We start from the raw sequence: 15253 nt of genomic DNA, 5'->3' as shown, positions 1-15253 counted from the left end.
CTTTCCAGCTTCTGGCTACTATAAATAGAGCTGCTATAAACATTGTGGTGCATGTATCTTTGTTGTATATTGGAGTGTCTCTGGGGTATATGCCCAGAAGTAGAATAGCTGGATCTTCAGGTAGTACTATGTCCAATTTTCTGAGGAATTGCCAGACAGATTTCCAGAGTGGTTGTATCAGTTTACAACCCCACCAGCAGTGGAGAAGTGTTTCTCTTTCTCCACAACCTCGCCAGCATCTGCTGTCATCTGAGTTTTCGATCTTGGCCAATCTGACTGGTGTGAGGTGGAATCTCAGGGTTGTTTTGATTTACATTTCCCTGATGGCTAAGGATGTTTATATAGGTTCTTATATATTCTATTAAAGATAGCCTTCTTGTCTGGTTTTAGGCATCACAGCAGGTGGCCATCTTTTCTAGTGTCTTGTATGTTGTTTATAGATTGGTCATGGCTGTCAAACTGTGATACAAATAGGTTTGTGTTGCCTTCTGCAGCCTTTGAGGAAAGTGGGGCTGTTTATGCCTAGCTTGCCCAGTGCAGTAGTAAGAAGCCACATGTGGCCAAGGGGTGCTTGACATGGGACTGTGAGGCTGAGAAGCCCGTTGACTTTAAGAGTGAGGTTTAAACTGACCGAAACATAAACAACTACTGGTGGCCACTTGCTATGGGATGCACCCCAGTGGGTCCGTCTGTAAATATTCCATCGCATTGCTATCCCTCAGGTTATGGCAGAAATGTCCAGGGCGTTTTTCTTTGTTGACTCTATTAATATGTTTGGAGTTGGTAGAGACATAAGATTACAAGCCAAAAAGGGGTGAAAGAAGCTGGAGAGTTAAGCATATGGTAGCATATGCCCATAATAACCCTGGTACCCAGGACACTGAGGAAGAGTTTTATAAGTGTGAGACCAGCCTATGTGAATAGAAATACACCCTTTATCTAAATGATAATGGTAGCTTATCTTAATCTTAATTGAAACGTTTGTAATTACATTGCTGATTCATATAAATGTTATTGGCTTTAGAGAGGGCACCCCCACCCCCTCACAAACTCCTGCTTGGGGTTGTGACATTCTGCTTTTGTTCCTACAGGCTCCTTCATGATGGTGAACACTTCTGGGAAGCCGGAAGGCCAGAGAGCCCACCTGCTCCTGCCTCAGCTGAAGGAAAACGACACCCACTGCATTGACTTTCACTACTTTGTATCCAGCAAGAGTCACGTTGCTCCTGGGTTGCTCAATGTCTACGTGAGGGTGAACAGTGGGCCTATGGGGAGTCCCATCTGGAACATATCTGGAGACCCAACCCGCACATGGCACAGGGCGGAGCTGGCCATCAGCACGTTCTGGCCCAACTTTTACCAGGTACATGCTTTCTTGCCATTTCATGTTTTAAGTCCTCTTCTAATTTCTGTAATTGTGAGTTGCTTTTATTTTAGTAACATCAGAAAATGGGTAAGAAAAATGTTAATGCCATAGTAAGTGTGATCTTCTGACGTCTGGCTTACAGTTATATGTGTGAAACAGAAACCTAATCCAAGTTTATTTATCGCACTTTAAGTTGTTTTACGTAAAAGAGCAGTAGCTTATGTTATGTCTGGAGAGACAGCTTGGCAGTGAGGAGTCACTCTCGCAGAAGCTTGGACCTGGTTCCAGCACCCACGTGCTGTGTACACATCCAGCCTTACCCACCCCAGAGGGTCTGATGAGCTCCTTTCACCTCCTTGAGTACCGGGAAGTCTTGTGGTGAACATAAATGCAAAACTCTCGTATACATAACATATTCCAAAAGAAAGAAAGTCTTATTAAAGATTACTTAGTGACATATTTGAACTTTGGCCTGCTAATAAAAAAGACATAAAGCAGTATTTTTAATTTTACTTTTATATTAAAAATATATAATGAAACAAATGCATAAAATGTAGCATCTCCCTAAGCTAATGCAATAAGACTTTTGCTTTCTGCATTATCATATTGTAACTTTTTCTCCATTCACATCTACTGTTTTTCACTTATAAAAAAAGGTTTTTTTTTCTCTCAAGGAGGAAGATATTCTAACTAATGAATACCTTATTTTAATATAAATATACTGTGATCGGTCAGCAATATAATTTTAAAACGTGGCCTTTGGAGCAAAGTTTTCTTCTCTCTGGAGAAGCAGTACGCAGGCTGTCTGAGCATTGGGGGTGTTCAGCGTGTTCTCACGTTGGATAGCTAATGTCTCTGTGTATTAAAGTTTGGCTGTGGGCCCTTCTCAGAGCAGCAAAGCTTGAGTATGTGCCTCTCTCCTCCCTCCTGTGGAGCAGACTGTAGACTCATCCCGGTCTCAGGCCAGCTACACACACTGCCCTTCGATGTCTTCCTCTCTTTCACTTCTGCCTGAGCTCTGCTCCCCTAAGTCTCAGGCAGAGAGTGAGAGAGAGAGAGAGGGAGAGAGGGAGGGAGAGAGAGAGAGACAGAGAGACAGAGAGAGACAGAGAGAGACAGACAGAGAGACAGACAGAGAGAGACAGAGAGAGACAGAGAGACAGAGAGAGACAGAGAGAGAGAGACAGAGAGACAGAGAGAGAGAGAGAGAGAGAGAATTTCTGTTCTGTCTCTTTGTACCTCGCTAAAGAGCCACACATATTCAGTGCATAGGTTAATTCATGAGCAATCTCAGGAAACCAGGCTTGAGACAGAAACTACTCCTCCACAGTGTCATAGGTGGTTCTATGATCAGGCTATGGACACAGTTTTTCTTCCTTTTTTCATGTATTCTTCCCTCATAGATTACATCCCAACCACAGCTTCCCTCTCTCTCCTCCTCACAGCCCCCACTTCTCTCCCCTACATCTTTGCTCCTCCATTTCCCTTCAGTGGTGATGAGAATGTGAGCCATTGCCATTTTCAATGCATTCTCTTCTTGAGAAACTAAGCACTGTGGACACCATCCAAACTCCAGAGCCTGCCACCCGCCACCACTCCCTCATGTTGAGCAGTACATGATTCACCAACTAGGATCAGAACACGATTCTCCTAGCTTTGGGGTTTATGCAGGCCACAGCTTTGCTTAGTCTACTGAGCCACACACAGTAAGACAATACTATTGATGGGGCGGGTTAGACATAGACTTTCTTGCATTTTGGAAGTGTGGGAAGTCCAAGGGCAGATGCCTTTTCTTTTAAGGGCATTAATTCCATCATGGGGACAGCATCCTTGCAACCTGACCCCTTCTCGAAGGCCCACCTTATGATTCTAGCAATGGACATTTCACTGTTCTTTTTAGGGTGTAGGTGGTGGTGGTGTGATCAGTGTATAGTATTGACTGCCTCACTGAGGATCATGACATGCTTAGAGCTGATCGCTCAAAGGAAATTCCTCAATGCACTAACATTTGACATCTCAAAAGCAAGGGGGCCTAGCACTCCCTCATAGTTTCCCCCTCTTCTGCTGAAGGACAGCAAATACCCAAAGCTAATGCCCTAATATTAACAGACAATATTAGATAAATAACACATCCAAGATAATGCAGAAGAACTCAGCAGAAACGTAACTAAACATGAAGCCACCACAGAGACTTGGATAATCTTGTCTACTTGCAGGGAAAGAGCCATATCAGCAGAAATGGAATAAAGGGAAATTACCACCCAGCATAAGCTCCTTTCTATTTCCTCATCTCAGGGGCCATCTAAAGCTGGGGTCGTCAGATACGTGACAGGACAGTGGCTATCTGGAACTGTCTGAGGTGGGGCTTCTGCAGGTGATAGACCAGCACAAATAGAAGCTTTAACAGTTATAAATCATGATGGGGGGTCATCTTTGAATAAAAAATCTCATACAGTTTTCTCTATAGGGTCCTCTACCAGATGGATGATGTCAACATGATTTGTATATGATTAATAGTTCTAATTTCAAAATATTGAAGAAACTGTGGTATTGTGCATGCATATAATATATTTTGGGAGAAACCCAGTGCAAGAGAAGCAGTATCCAAATGATGTATTCTCAGCACACAAAGCTGTTACTTCCGGGCCTGGAAGCTGAAGACAATAGTATTTAAAGCAGACCATTCTCTTGAGGGCTTCTGTGAAGAAGACAGGTATCAGTTCACTATCCACACAACCTCTGCATCCTAACAGGACTACAGTGTTTATCCAGATCACAGAGAGTGACATGAGGTTTATACATTTGTGAAACAGTTCTGAAATATAATCACATGATACTTGGATAATTTTGACACTTGTAAAATGGGGCTTGTTGCTGGGGTGTGTTGGAGTGTACCCAGGACCTGGTACATGCTAACCATGAAGTTTCCCAGTGAGCTCCATCACCAGCCCACAGTAGATAAATTAATTGATCAGAAGGATTTCCCATTAATTTCACAGTGGGCAGTGCTAACATCTAGTAAGAAACACAAGCTGATGAGGCCGATTGTTAGCACCAAACCTGCTCTGTGTGAGGCTCAGCAGCCTGAAAACGAAGGTAAAAGCCATTTGGGCTATAAGAACTTCTCAGTTAATGGTGACAGTTCTGGAGCCACCATTGATGCTCTTGGGAGACAGTGAGAAGACTGAGTGGGGGTACCTCACCTGCTCAGGGGCTCTCCAAGTGTGTTTACTGGAGTTCCAAAGGATATTATATGAGATATGGAACCAAGAAAGATATCTTTTGTGAGCTATTGGGTGAAACAAAGAAATCCTGTGTGTGTGTGGGGGGGGTGTATGTGTGAAGGTCAGAGGACAATTTGGGGGAGTCAGTTCTTCCATTCTACCGTAGAGTCCTGAGGATCAGACTCACAATTTAGATCTCAGTGATAAACACATTTGTCTGATTCCCCGACCCCACGTTTCTTTTCTGCATCTTTCTGAACTACTTTTTGTTCTATAGGAGTCCAAGGTGAGGCTTCGTTCCATTGAGTTCTGCCATATTCGGGGCATTTGACTCCATATTGATGGACTGTTCCTTAGGGGACGGTGCCAGGCTCATTAAATTCCTCTTTTCCTTTTAGCTCCAGGGACTCTGTTAAAAGTGCCCATTTCTCATTTGGAATTGGCTGCAGAAGACAGAGTTGTCTTTCATCTTGGCCTGGGTCTGGAATGTGCAGTTGCAGGGTGGTTGGAAGTTGTTCATCAGCCTAGACCCATCTGCTGCCTGCTCTGGTTAAACCTCGTTGGTCATCCTGGGCATGGTTTACTGTTCACTGTCCTCCTGTGGTGCAGTCTTCCCTGGACAGAGTTCTGAAGCGTGTTTACTCAGACAGGCCATCCTCAGTAGCACTAACGATTTATGGGAGAGCATTCTGCAGGTATAATAGAATACAGCTAATTGCAGGTTAATTATGGCTCCTTAAAACACAAATTGTCAAGTTTTTGGTTGGTGATTAACACATATTTAATTCTGTAATTAATGTTTGGCCTGACTGTTGCTGAACTAATGTTCGACAGGGGCTGCCCTGCTGGGGCTCAGAAGCTGTGAGGGAAGTGTGGGCTACTCCCTGCCTGGGGGTACCTGCTGCCCTGGATTTAGACCTTGACTTCTTCCTATCTGAAGAATATTCTCCTTTCACATCTGCCTTTTTGCTTCATTGTCCTGATAAAAAGAAACAGTTCTTCCTTTGATTCTGCTTCCTCTCCTTCCTCTCCTTCCCCCATGTTTCAGATGCCCCTGCAGCCAAAGAGTGCTGATCGATCGATCTGAGATCTTGCTATAAGCATCCTTAGTAAGATCTCAGAGACACAGCCGCTGAATCTCCAGGATGTGAGTGCTGCTGAATAGGGCGATTCTGACTAGTCAGAGGCCGGGAAGTTGGATGCCTCCTGAAGCCTTGTGAAGAGGACCCTGGGCTCTCCTCCAGGCCGCTCCATAGAGAGAGGAGGGAGTGGAGATGGGAGTGGCTGTGGATTTAGGGATTCCTCCTATTGGGTCAGATCCCCGGTGTGATGAGGACCCTGGTGGAAGTTTGGGAGTGGACCACCTGGGCTCTACTTTGAATTCTTTGTGTAGGAAGGACACAAAGGCTCTGTAAGTGGGGGTGGGGGATAAACCTAGATTTACCCTTTGCCAGCTGACACTTTTCTGGCAAATGAGGAAGGAACTGAGGGAGTATTTGATCTTACCGAGCACTTCACATTTAGTGTCTCCTCTCCCCCACAGTGGCCAGGCTTTCTACACTGCTTGCCAGCAGATCACCCTTTTTCTCTCATAGCCTTTGTAAGTCCCCGAGTAGCCTGTGCCAGGGCTACCTAGAGAAGGGGTTTGCAGAATCCTGCTCAGTAAATCCATCTGCTGAAGGAGGCTGGTCAATGACACTTAGGCAGAGGTGAACCAGGTCTTGGTCTGTTGGCTGTCTCCGGGTCCAGGTGTGTCTCTGAGCCTCCAGGAGGGGGCAGGGCAGGTGTGGGCACAGCTGGAGTCTGGCATCAGCTCCGGCTTTGACAGAGTGCCTCTCTAGCCTGTTGCTCCCTGAAGCATGCTTGGAAAATGTGGATTTCGGTTTTGAATGCACCTGAAAAGCACCACATCCTCTACTCACTAAATTCCTTCATGTCTTGGGACAACTGGGAACGGGATGTAAAAATGAGGTATAACTCCTTCCACATAGGCATCTGCCCCAGACTGCATTCTGCATTTTACAAGATGAACAGTCTGGCTTAAGAAAGCAGTGTGGACCCCGGAAACTCTCTCCTCATTATTGACATGGACCGGTATCCAGGAGGCTTTGTAATTTGTGTGATGGTCTTTTAATCTTCACACCCTGTCTATTCATTCTTAAAAAAGCTACATCTGTAAATCTCATTCTCAACTTGTATTTGACGATCAAAGACAGGCACCTCTTCTGTTTGGGTGTTTCCACACCTCTGCTGCTGCTTGCTTATCAGGACTCCCTCTTGTAATTTCCTGTTTTTGTTTTGTTCTCTACTTTAATTTTCTTGTATCCTGGTGTATATAAGAAGGAGATGAGCTGTGATCCTATCATAGTCTATTGAAAACAGTGGGTACACACACACACACACACACACACACACTCACATGTACATATAGAAAGTCATGCTGATTGTCAGGAAAACCAGAAGTTTGAGGAGGACACATAGATGCTAAAGGTGTGGCTTGGTGCTATAGCACATGCCTGCAATGCCTTACTCCAAAGTGGCAACCAATAACGCAAAGGCATTAACAACATTCCAAACACCAATAATTAGTTCCATTAAAATGTGGTTGTATTTTGAGTGTCTTTGGGTAATAAAAACACATATTTGGATGGTACACCATTAGAAGTCTTTCTTTTTGCATTTAGTTCGTGTTATTGCTTGAAACGGGTCATTATTACATAGCCCAAGCTGCCATGCCTCTTGACAGCTGGATTACGGGTGTGTGCTACCTGATAAAGACAAAAATTATCCCACCCCCTTTCTGATACAAAGATGGAACTGAGGTATTTGTGGGTGCTAAGAAAGCACTGTGGGTTTGAGCTACAGCAGCATGCTCGGATTTTTCAATGTGAAAGACTTTTATAATGTTATATGCGTTTTTCTTTGGTTTTGTCATATTAGAGAATGTTTTACTACTTTCATTTTACTTCTGTTTTACTTTAAAAGTATGTGGGCAAGTGTCTGTGTGCACATGCATGCTTATTTATGGTGCATGTGTGTGTGCATGCATGTGTGTACATGTATGTTTACATGTAAATGGTGGGGAACATGGGAATAAGGCATGTAGGGTGCCTAGGAGCAGTTGTGAGCTTCATGACAGGACCAGGAACTAAATTCGGTCCTCTGTGAGTCAGCGCCCATGTGAGCCATCTCTCCGGCCCTTACATTTTTTTATTTGATTCATTTGGCAAAACAACAAACTTTCTAAAAGTGAATAGGACCCCTGTTTGGTTTTGTTTAAGCTAAAGCTATCAGTGATATGTAGACAGGCATGCGCCCTTAACTGAGTGTCTAGGGAACGGATAGATCGTTTGCATCTGAACATTTCTTGGGTACTGGTGAGCGAATCCCTGTCTTTGCTCATACAGGGCATGTGGTAGCAGAAGGGTTGATTTTGCTCCTTAGCTGAGCAGGAGGATCAGGATTCTGCAGTGTTCAAGTTTCCTTCTTCCTAGGGCAAGTACCTCTGAGAGGAAGAAATTATATCAGCCACACACACAGGGGAATGGCCAGAAGGGCATCTGGCAGGACAGCACATCCATCCCCAAAGTCCAAAGACTGGAAAAGCAGCACCTGCTTGCTGAGATATTAGTGAGGAGAATGAGAGGATGTTGAGTCTGTCCCACAGTTGGAAAGACCAGAGCCATCAGGAACAGTCTGAGGATAGATGTGGGGATTAAAAGTAACCCCAACACTAGTACAGACAATCCTCAGTGCCACGGTCAGCTTCCACGGTCCGGAGTGATTGGTTCTAAGACACCGAGAACCTCCCTTTGGCATGAACTTGAACCTCTGACGGAGCAAGTTCTTCCTTTAAAATGGCATTCTATTCACATAAAACTAGGCATACCCTCCTGCCGTCTCTATCTTTAAATCCTATCCAGATTCCTTATAATCATCGTCACAGTGCCACGATATGTAAATAGGTCTTTCACTGTTATCTGGGGAATGGAAGCAGTGTACGGCCACACAACCCTCAATGCACCAATCTCGTGTGGAATGGAGACAGCATCAGAAGTTGATGTGTACATCTATTTGTGTCAAAATATTTTTCCAACCACAGTTGGATCTATTCCACGTGATATGGGAGGCTTCCTGCACTGAACCATCACTTCTGGGGTTTCCAGGAGCCTCTAATACCAGTGTGGTCAGCCATCTATTCATGACCTTGCTTTATCGGGGCTGAGGTGTAAAGAAGATTGTATGTTAATTTAGGTCATTTTGTTTACATTCAACCTATGACAACACTATTCTTCTTGCCTGAGTAAATCTCAGTTAGTACAAATGTTTCCCCAATAGGACTCATCACAGCCCCTTCTTTTTAACCACAGGTAAGCTCTTGCTTGACTTCAGGTAGGCCTCTGTGTACCGAGCAATTCAGATCTTTGCAACTCTCTGCAAGGCCATAAACGACCATTAAGGTGTTATAAAGATTGATCTGAGGGTTACATATAAATTTTGGGGAGATTGCAAATTTACGTACAAAGAATTGCTGAATAATAAAGATGAATTAAACTTCGCATTAAGCTAACCTCAAGACAGAAAGATGACATAAAGTTAAATATTGCAATAAAACTCTTCTGTATTAAGGATGGTTTCTGGTTCTGTCATATATTCAGTGTGTAGTGGAGCTAGGTAATAAGGACATTTTCTCTCTCTCTCTCTTGCTCTCTCTCTCTCTCTCTTTCTCTCTCTCTCAAAGAAATTTGTTTAGGGACTGTGAATATGGCTGGGTAAAACTTGCTTGCCAGAAAATCAGATCCCCAATGTCCAAGTAAAAAGCCAAGTGAAGTGTGCTCTCGAAATCCGACCCCTCAGGAGACAGAGATGGTAGGTGCTGGGGCTTGCTCTCCAGACAGTCTGGACAATCTAGACAATCTATGGGCTGCAGGTCTCAGAAAATAAAGTGGAGAGCAGTTGAGTTATACATTTGGCATTATCTTTTTGCCTCCATATTTATATGCGCATAGGTATATACACACACAAACAGATATACAACACCTGCTGCTGGTTAGTTTTTATCTCCTTGACACAAACAAGAGTCACTGGGAAGAGGGCCTCTCTAGAGGGGATTCACCTCTATCAGTGACTTAGGGTTTCTATTCCTGCACAAAACATCATGAGTAAGAAGCAAGTTGGGGAGGAAAGGATTTATTCAGCCTACAATTCCATATCGCTGCTCATCACCAAAGGAAGTCAGAACTGGAACCCAAGCAGGTCAGGAATCAGGAGCTGATGCAGAGGCCATGGAGGGATGTTACTTACTGGCTTGCTTCCCCTTGGCTTGCTCAGCCTGCTTTCTTATAGAACCCAGGTCTACCAGCCCAGGGATGGCTCCACCCACAATGGGCTAGGCCCTCCCCCATTGATCACTAATTGAGAAAATGTCTCACAGCTGGATCTCATGGAGGCATTTCCTCAACAGAGGCTCCTTTCTTTGTGGTAACTCCAGCTGTGTCAAGTTGACACAAAACCAGCCAGTACGATTGACCCCTTGTCAACTTGACACATAAACACAACACTATTAAGCCTCAACCCTTACTTTCTTTTTTTTTTCATTTTATCTGTTATTTTATTTATTTTTAACTTTTACTGATGCCTAAATGTGATCCACATCCACCTGGTACCCGAGGCTGCAGCAGGAAGTGGGAGGTAAAGTGCAGTGCTAATGTCAAAGGATTAGGTTTCCTCCGTGCTTTCTTTATAGAGAAAAATATGATTTCTGCATTGGATTTTATTCTGCACACTATGGGGGTCTATAAAATAATTAGCATTTATTGTTCGGTTTTGGAAGGCTGCAATTACACGTCTTAAAAACTTGGTTATGATATTCCAAGCCATGGTGGACTTTTAAAATAACACCTATGCAATGGAATTGAAAACCAGCGAAGCGGGGTTTCTACTGGCCATTGCCAAGTGGCAGGCATATTGTAGTTAGCTGTGACAAAGCATTGCTTTTGTCATGTGCTCTCTTGTTAACCAGAGTAATGACAGTGTGTTGGAAAGCCAAGCAGAAAAGTCTCTGAAAACAGTAAATATTTCAGGCTTTGCAGCCCAGACTGTCTCTGTGGCAACCAGTCAGCTCTGAGCTTGTAGTCTGGGATCAGCTAAATCAGAATGTAAATGCTGGGGTGTGGCTGTAAGCCAATAAAACTTTATTCGTCATGTGGAAATTGGAATCTCATATCATTCTTCTCTATCAAAGTTGCTGGTATTATTTTGATTTTCCTCTTGCCATTGAAAGCTACAAAGAACCTATTCTGAGCTTGATAACAAGGCACAGGCGGGTGGACAGGCTTGGCCCCGGCAGCTGTTAGTCAATTCTCTCCTTAACTTCTGTGCAGTTAAGATTGTGTCCTGTCAGGTGTGGTGGAGCATGGCTCTAATCCCAGCTCCCGGGAAGCAGTCTGCTGTGGCTACAAGGTTACAGGCCTGAAAGCCAGGAGTGCAGAGAGATTCACCCTGCCCACCAGGTCTTAAGAAACCTGTTCCCATCCTCTCCTCATCCCAGCTCCCACACATCTGGGATGGACAGAGCCAGGGTTTCTGGGGCTATCTCCTAATTGGCCTTCACCTCCCTAATGATTTGCCCATAAACAAACTAATCAGAGCCAACCTACACTTTCTAAAAATCACTACACACCTCCTCTTTGTCAGAAGCCCCCTTTCAGATCTGCACAGGTCAACCAAAGTCTTTCTCTGTGGCTTAATAAATCCCCCCACAAAGCTCTTGTTACGACCATGTACCTAATTCTTCATCGTCTGAAACAAATCACTGAAGAAAGCCTGAAGCACTTGCATTTCCTGTATGACATGTGCATGTCATAAATCTGTTTGCACCTGATAATTTTGGTAAGATGAAAAGGATTTGTATTTGGAGGATGAATCGACCAGATTGCAAATACTGTGAAACTCCAGAAAAATGGTCCACCTCTCTGAGTCAGTGCATTGGTCTCCAGAGGTGAGTTCATTTCGTATTTCATCAGAGTTGACTGTGGAAAACAAGATAGTAAATATAAAAGATGCCCGGGCTCTACAAGTATTTCAGCTAATCATTCAATCAATCATTCAGTCAATGAAAGTTTAAACTAGGCTTTCCTTAAAAGTCCTCCTTCAGTACCTCAAAGCCTGGCTTGATAAACAGGACGCTTTTTTATACATTGGATTGTGTTTGGTAGAAGCCAACATATCGTGTCTGCAGAGCACATCCTCACCCTGGTGCATTTCCTTTTTCCAGAAGTGTAGCTGGTTTCTCAGTTACTGTTTGCTCTGACCTCAGTCCTTCCTGGACCCGGACCGTGTGGCTTGCGGTGTCCCCATGGCTCCCTGTGTTCTGCGCATACCTGTGACGCTTCACCAAAACAATTCTTGTTCTTTAATAAAAGGGGGGTTGTTTGGATAAAGAAAAGAGATGAGTTTAGATTTTAAAGATTCTTTCCTTTCTGACCAGAAAGGATAAACTGGAAGGTTTGCCAAGAGGACAGAAGCAGCCAAGAACGGACCTGTTGGTGGGATTCTCAAATCTGTGTCCGAGAAACCCACGGAAGGTGGGCCTCAGACTTTGACTTCTTTATATTTGAGAAAATAAAAATTTTATTAAACAAAAGTTTGAACCTGTTTTTATTTGTTAGAAACTTCCGGATGAAGCTGCTCATGACAGGCGTTCATACGAGAGAATAAAGGCATTACTTCACAGGCACTTGCTGCTCAGCTTCCAAATCAAGGTGTCTGCTTTGCATCCCCTTTCTTACAAAATAAACCCGAGCTACTTAGTCATTGTGGTTTGTACTGTTTCATTTTATTCTGGATGTTACCTTCACAGTGTTATGATGAAGACCATACTTATGAAGCTTTTAACAGGTTACTAGGAGAGCTAGGGAACGCCTCTTTCAAAGGTAAGTGGTGTGGCTGTGAAGAGATGGTTCCGTGGTTAAACGTGCCTACCACTGTTCTTGGAGAGATTGGAGTTTGGTCCTCAGCCCTCCTGGGGCAGCACACAAGCTGCCTGTGACTCCACTCCAGCTCTCTTATGGTCTTTGAGAGCACTATGCTCACATATGTGCATGCATGTGCTTGCACACATAGACACAACCTTGTAATTAAAATGCAAATTTAAAACTACTTTATCTGTATGTTTAATGTTTACATTATTATATCCAAGCAAACTTTCTTTTCTGGTCTCTAATTGTCATCTCCTTCAGGTTACAGAAATATTCTTTTATGAATTTTCTAAAAATATTTTCTGTGCCTTACCTGGGTTTCTTTTTTTTTTCTTCTTCTTCTTCTTCTATTCCTGTTATTTTTTGATTTGACCTTTTCATAGTGTTCTGATTTCTTGGATGTTTTATGTCAGAAGATTTTTAGATTTAGCATTTTCTTTGACTAATGTATCTGTTTCTTCAGTCTTGACTCCAGTGTCTGAGTCCCTCTTCCATCTTTTGAATTCTGTGGGAAGCTTGCACCTGAGGTAACTATTGGAGCTGCTAACCTTTCATTTCCAGATTTCCCTCAGTCTGGGTTTCATAAATTTTATTTCCCTTTCTGGCCTTGAACTTTTACATCCCTTTCCTCACACTGTTTGCTTGTTTTAAGGAATGTATTCCTTTCCTCCTTAAGGACCTCTACCACAGTCGTAAGGCTACGTTAAAGTCTGTTTGTTTCCTGGAGTTTCAGGTATGTTGCAGTGTTGAGGCCTGCTGTAGTAGAGCTGCTGTGGAGACGTATTGTCCTGGCTCTTACTGTATTTTTACACTAGTGTCCAGGCATCTGGGCTTGGAAAGACTGTAATTCTAGATGCTGATAGCTGGTCTTGGTCTTTGTTGGGTAGGTGTTTTGTATCTTGGTTTTTGTGTTGATTGGTTTGGAGAAGCTGAGAGAGGAGTCAAGATAGTGTGTGTTCTTGGAGAGATTCTCTTAGCACACACACTTCCCTGGTTCCCAAGCCCTGAGTTCCCAGGGGGTGCCTGCTGAAGTTAGAGACTGGGTTAAAGCAATGACTTGGGAGAAGGAAGTTCACAACGGGAGTTTCTGTGTGATGTACTAAAGACAGAAGCTGGGACAAGGGAGACTGTGGCGGGTGGCCTGGGACAGAACTGGAGACAGGATGAGGGGATTGCTTGTGGGGAGCTGAGGGAAAGGCAGAGATGTGCATGTGGCCCGTTTCCCAGGCGGTAGCATGCAGTCCTGCTTCACTGAGCTACCTGGAAGGTGTCTGCAGAGCCTGCTGTGTCACCTCTGGTGCTGCAGCTGGTGACTGTTAGCCAGGCTTCTGTTTTCAGAGCCTCAGAATGATTTTCTCAGCCTGCTCTTGACATTCATCATTTTGTCCCTCACTGCAGCCCTTAGACACAAGGAAATGAATTATCCTGGTCCTATTGTGAGGATATCCAGGTAGCTCTTCCTCTCTGTTGTTCTCTCTCTCTCTCTCTCTCTCTCTCTCTCTCTCTCTCTCTCTCTCTCTCTCTCTCTCTCTCTCGTTTGTGTTACATATTATTATCAGGGCATTCTGGGGCAAGCTGTGATTCTAAGTTTCTGGTTTTTTATGCCTGCAGTCTGGACCCAGCTCTTAGCATTTCCATCTGGGGTTCTGTGGGTTGTTGTCTTCTGGTTAGGCATAAACACAAACAAAGCAATCCTAGGAGCCAAGCTTTAGCTCAATGTGCAAGAATAAGAGCATCGTGTTTGGAAACAGATGGAGTCTAAGACTACTGTGACTCTGGCACGCCTCAGACAAATATCCAGACTACTCATTCTGTTAAAATATGAGGCCCTTGGGAATTTTTCACTCATTATTTATTTAAAAATTCACACAATATATTATGTTTTGTGTAAACTTTATATATGCTTATCTAGATAGTTTTATATAAACTGATATATAGAGTCGTATCTCCATAGTACATGTAATATGTGCTTAGTAAATAGTTTTATAATTACTGTCTTAGTTAAGGGTTTACTGCTGTGAACAGACGCCATGACCAAGGCATAAAGACAACATTTAGTTGGGGCTGACTTACAGGTTCAGAGGTTCAGTCCATCATCATAAAGGTGGGAGCATGGCAGCGTCCAGGCAGGCATGGTGCCGGAGGAGCTGAGAGTTCATCTGAAGGCTACTATGAGAAGATTGGCTTCTAGGCAGCTAGGATGAGAGTCTTAAAGCCCTTGCTCAAAGTGACACACCTACTCCAAGAAGGCCACACCTCCTAATAGTGCCACTCTCTGGCCAAGCATATACAAACCATGCCAATTACTCTTTAAACTAAACTGCTTAATGTAAGAGTAGCACACAGCAGTTACAAACAGTTGAGACTCTCATGGGCATGAGTGCCACCCAGTTTCCTGGAGTGGAGGTGATTTGTCACTTGTGGTATCACAGCTGGGTATCAGCAGTGTTGGGATGTCCAGTGCTTATTATGACTTCCACGGGCTTTCTAATACTTGCACTCCTCTGTGTGTGTGCACGTTCACGCACATGCACACTTAATTCTACACAATTTAGTTACCTGAGAAGATGCTTGCAAAAGACAATGATAGAGATGGCTTAGGCTGCTCTTTTCAAAGACCACCCACCTCCCTCCTGCCCTGTCTACCCGTTTCTCACTCCTGACAAACAGTCTGGCTTATACTC

General features: G+C 43.8%; 1 protein-coding gene across 1 annotated transcript in view; it reads left to right on the top strand.

Annotated features, from left to right (window-relative positions):
• PTPRM (protein tyrosine phosphatase receptor type M) overlaps window positions 1-15253 on the top strand; it is a gene marked incomplete at its 3' end in the record, with an annotated part of 489137 nt that overhangs the window by 230345 nt on the left and 243539 nt on the right. Inside the window, exon 3 of the mRNA XM_080936340.1 lies at window positions 1092-1363. Within this exon, the coding sequence (XP_080792466.1) occupies window positions 1092-1363 (272 nt within the window). The remainder of the gene's footprint in view (window positions 1-1091; window positions 1364-15253) is intronic.

Source organism: Micromys minutus, assembly GCF_963924665.1.
Source record: "Micromys minutus genome assembly, chromosome: 23".
NCBI classification, from domain to species: Eukaryota; Metazoa; Chordata; class Mammalia; order Rodentia; family Muridae; genus Micromys; species Micromys minutus.
Note: the sequence above shows the minus strand (reverse complement) of the source record. Positions and strands in the feature narration are given on the sequence as shown.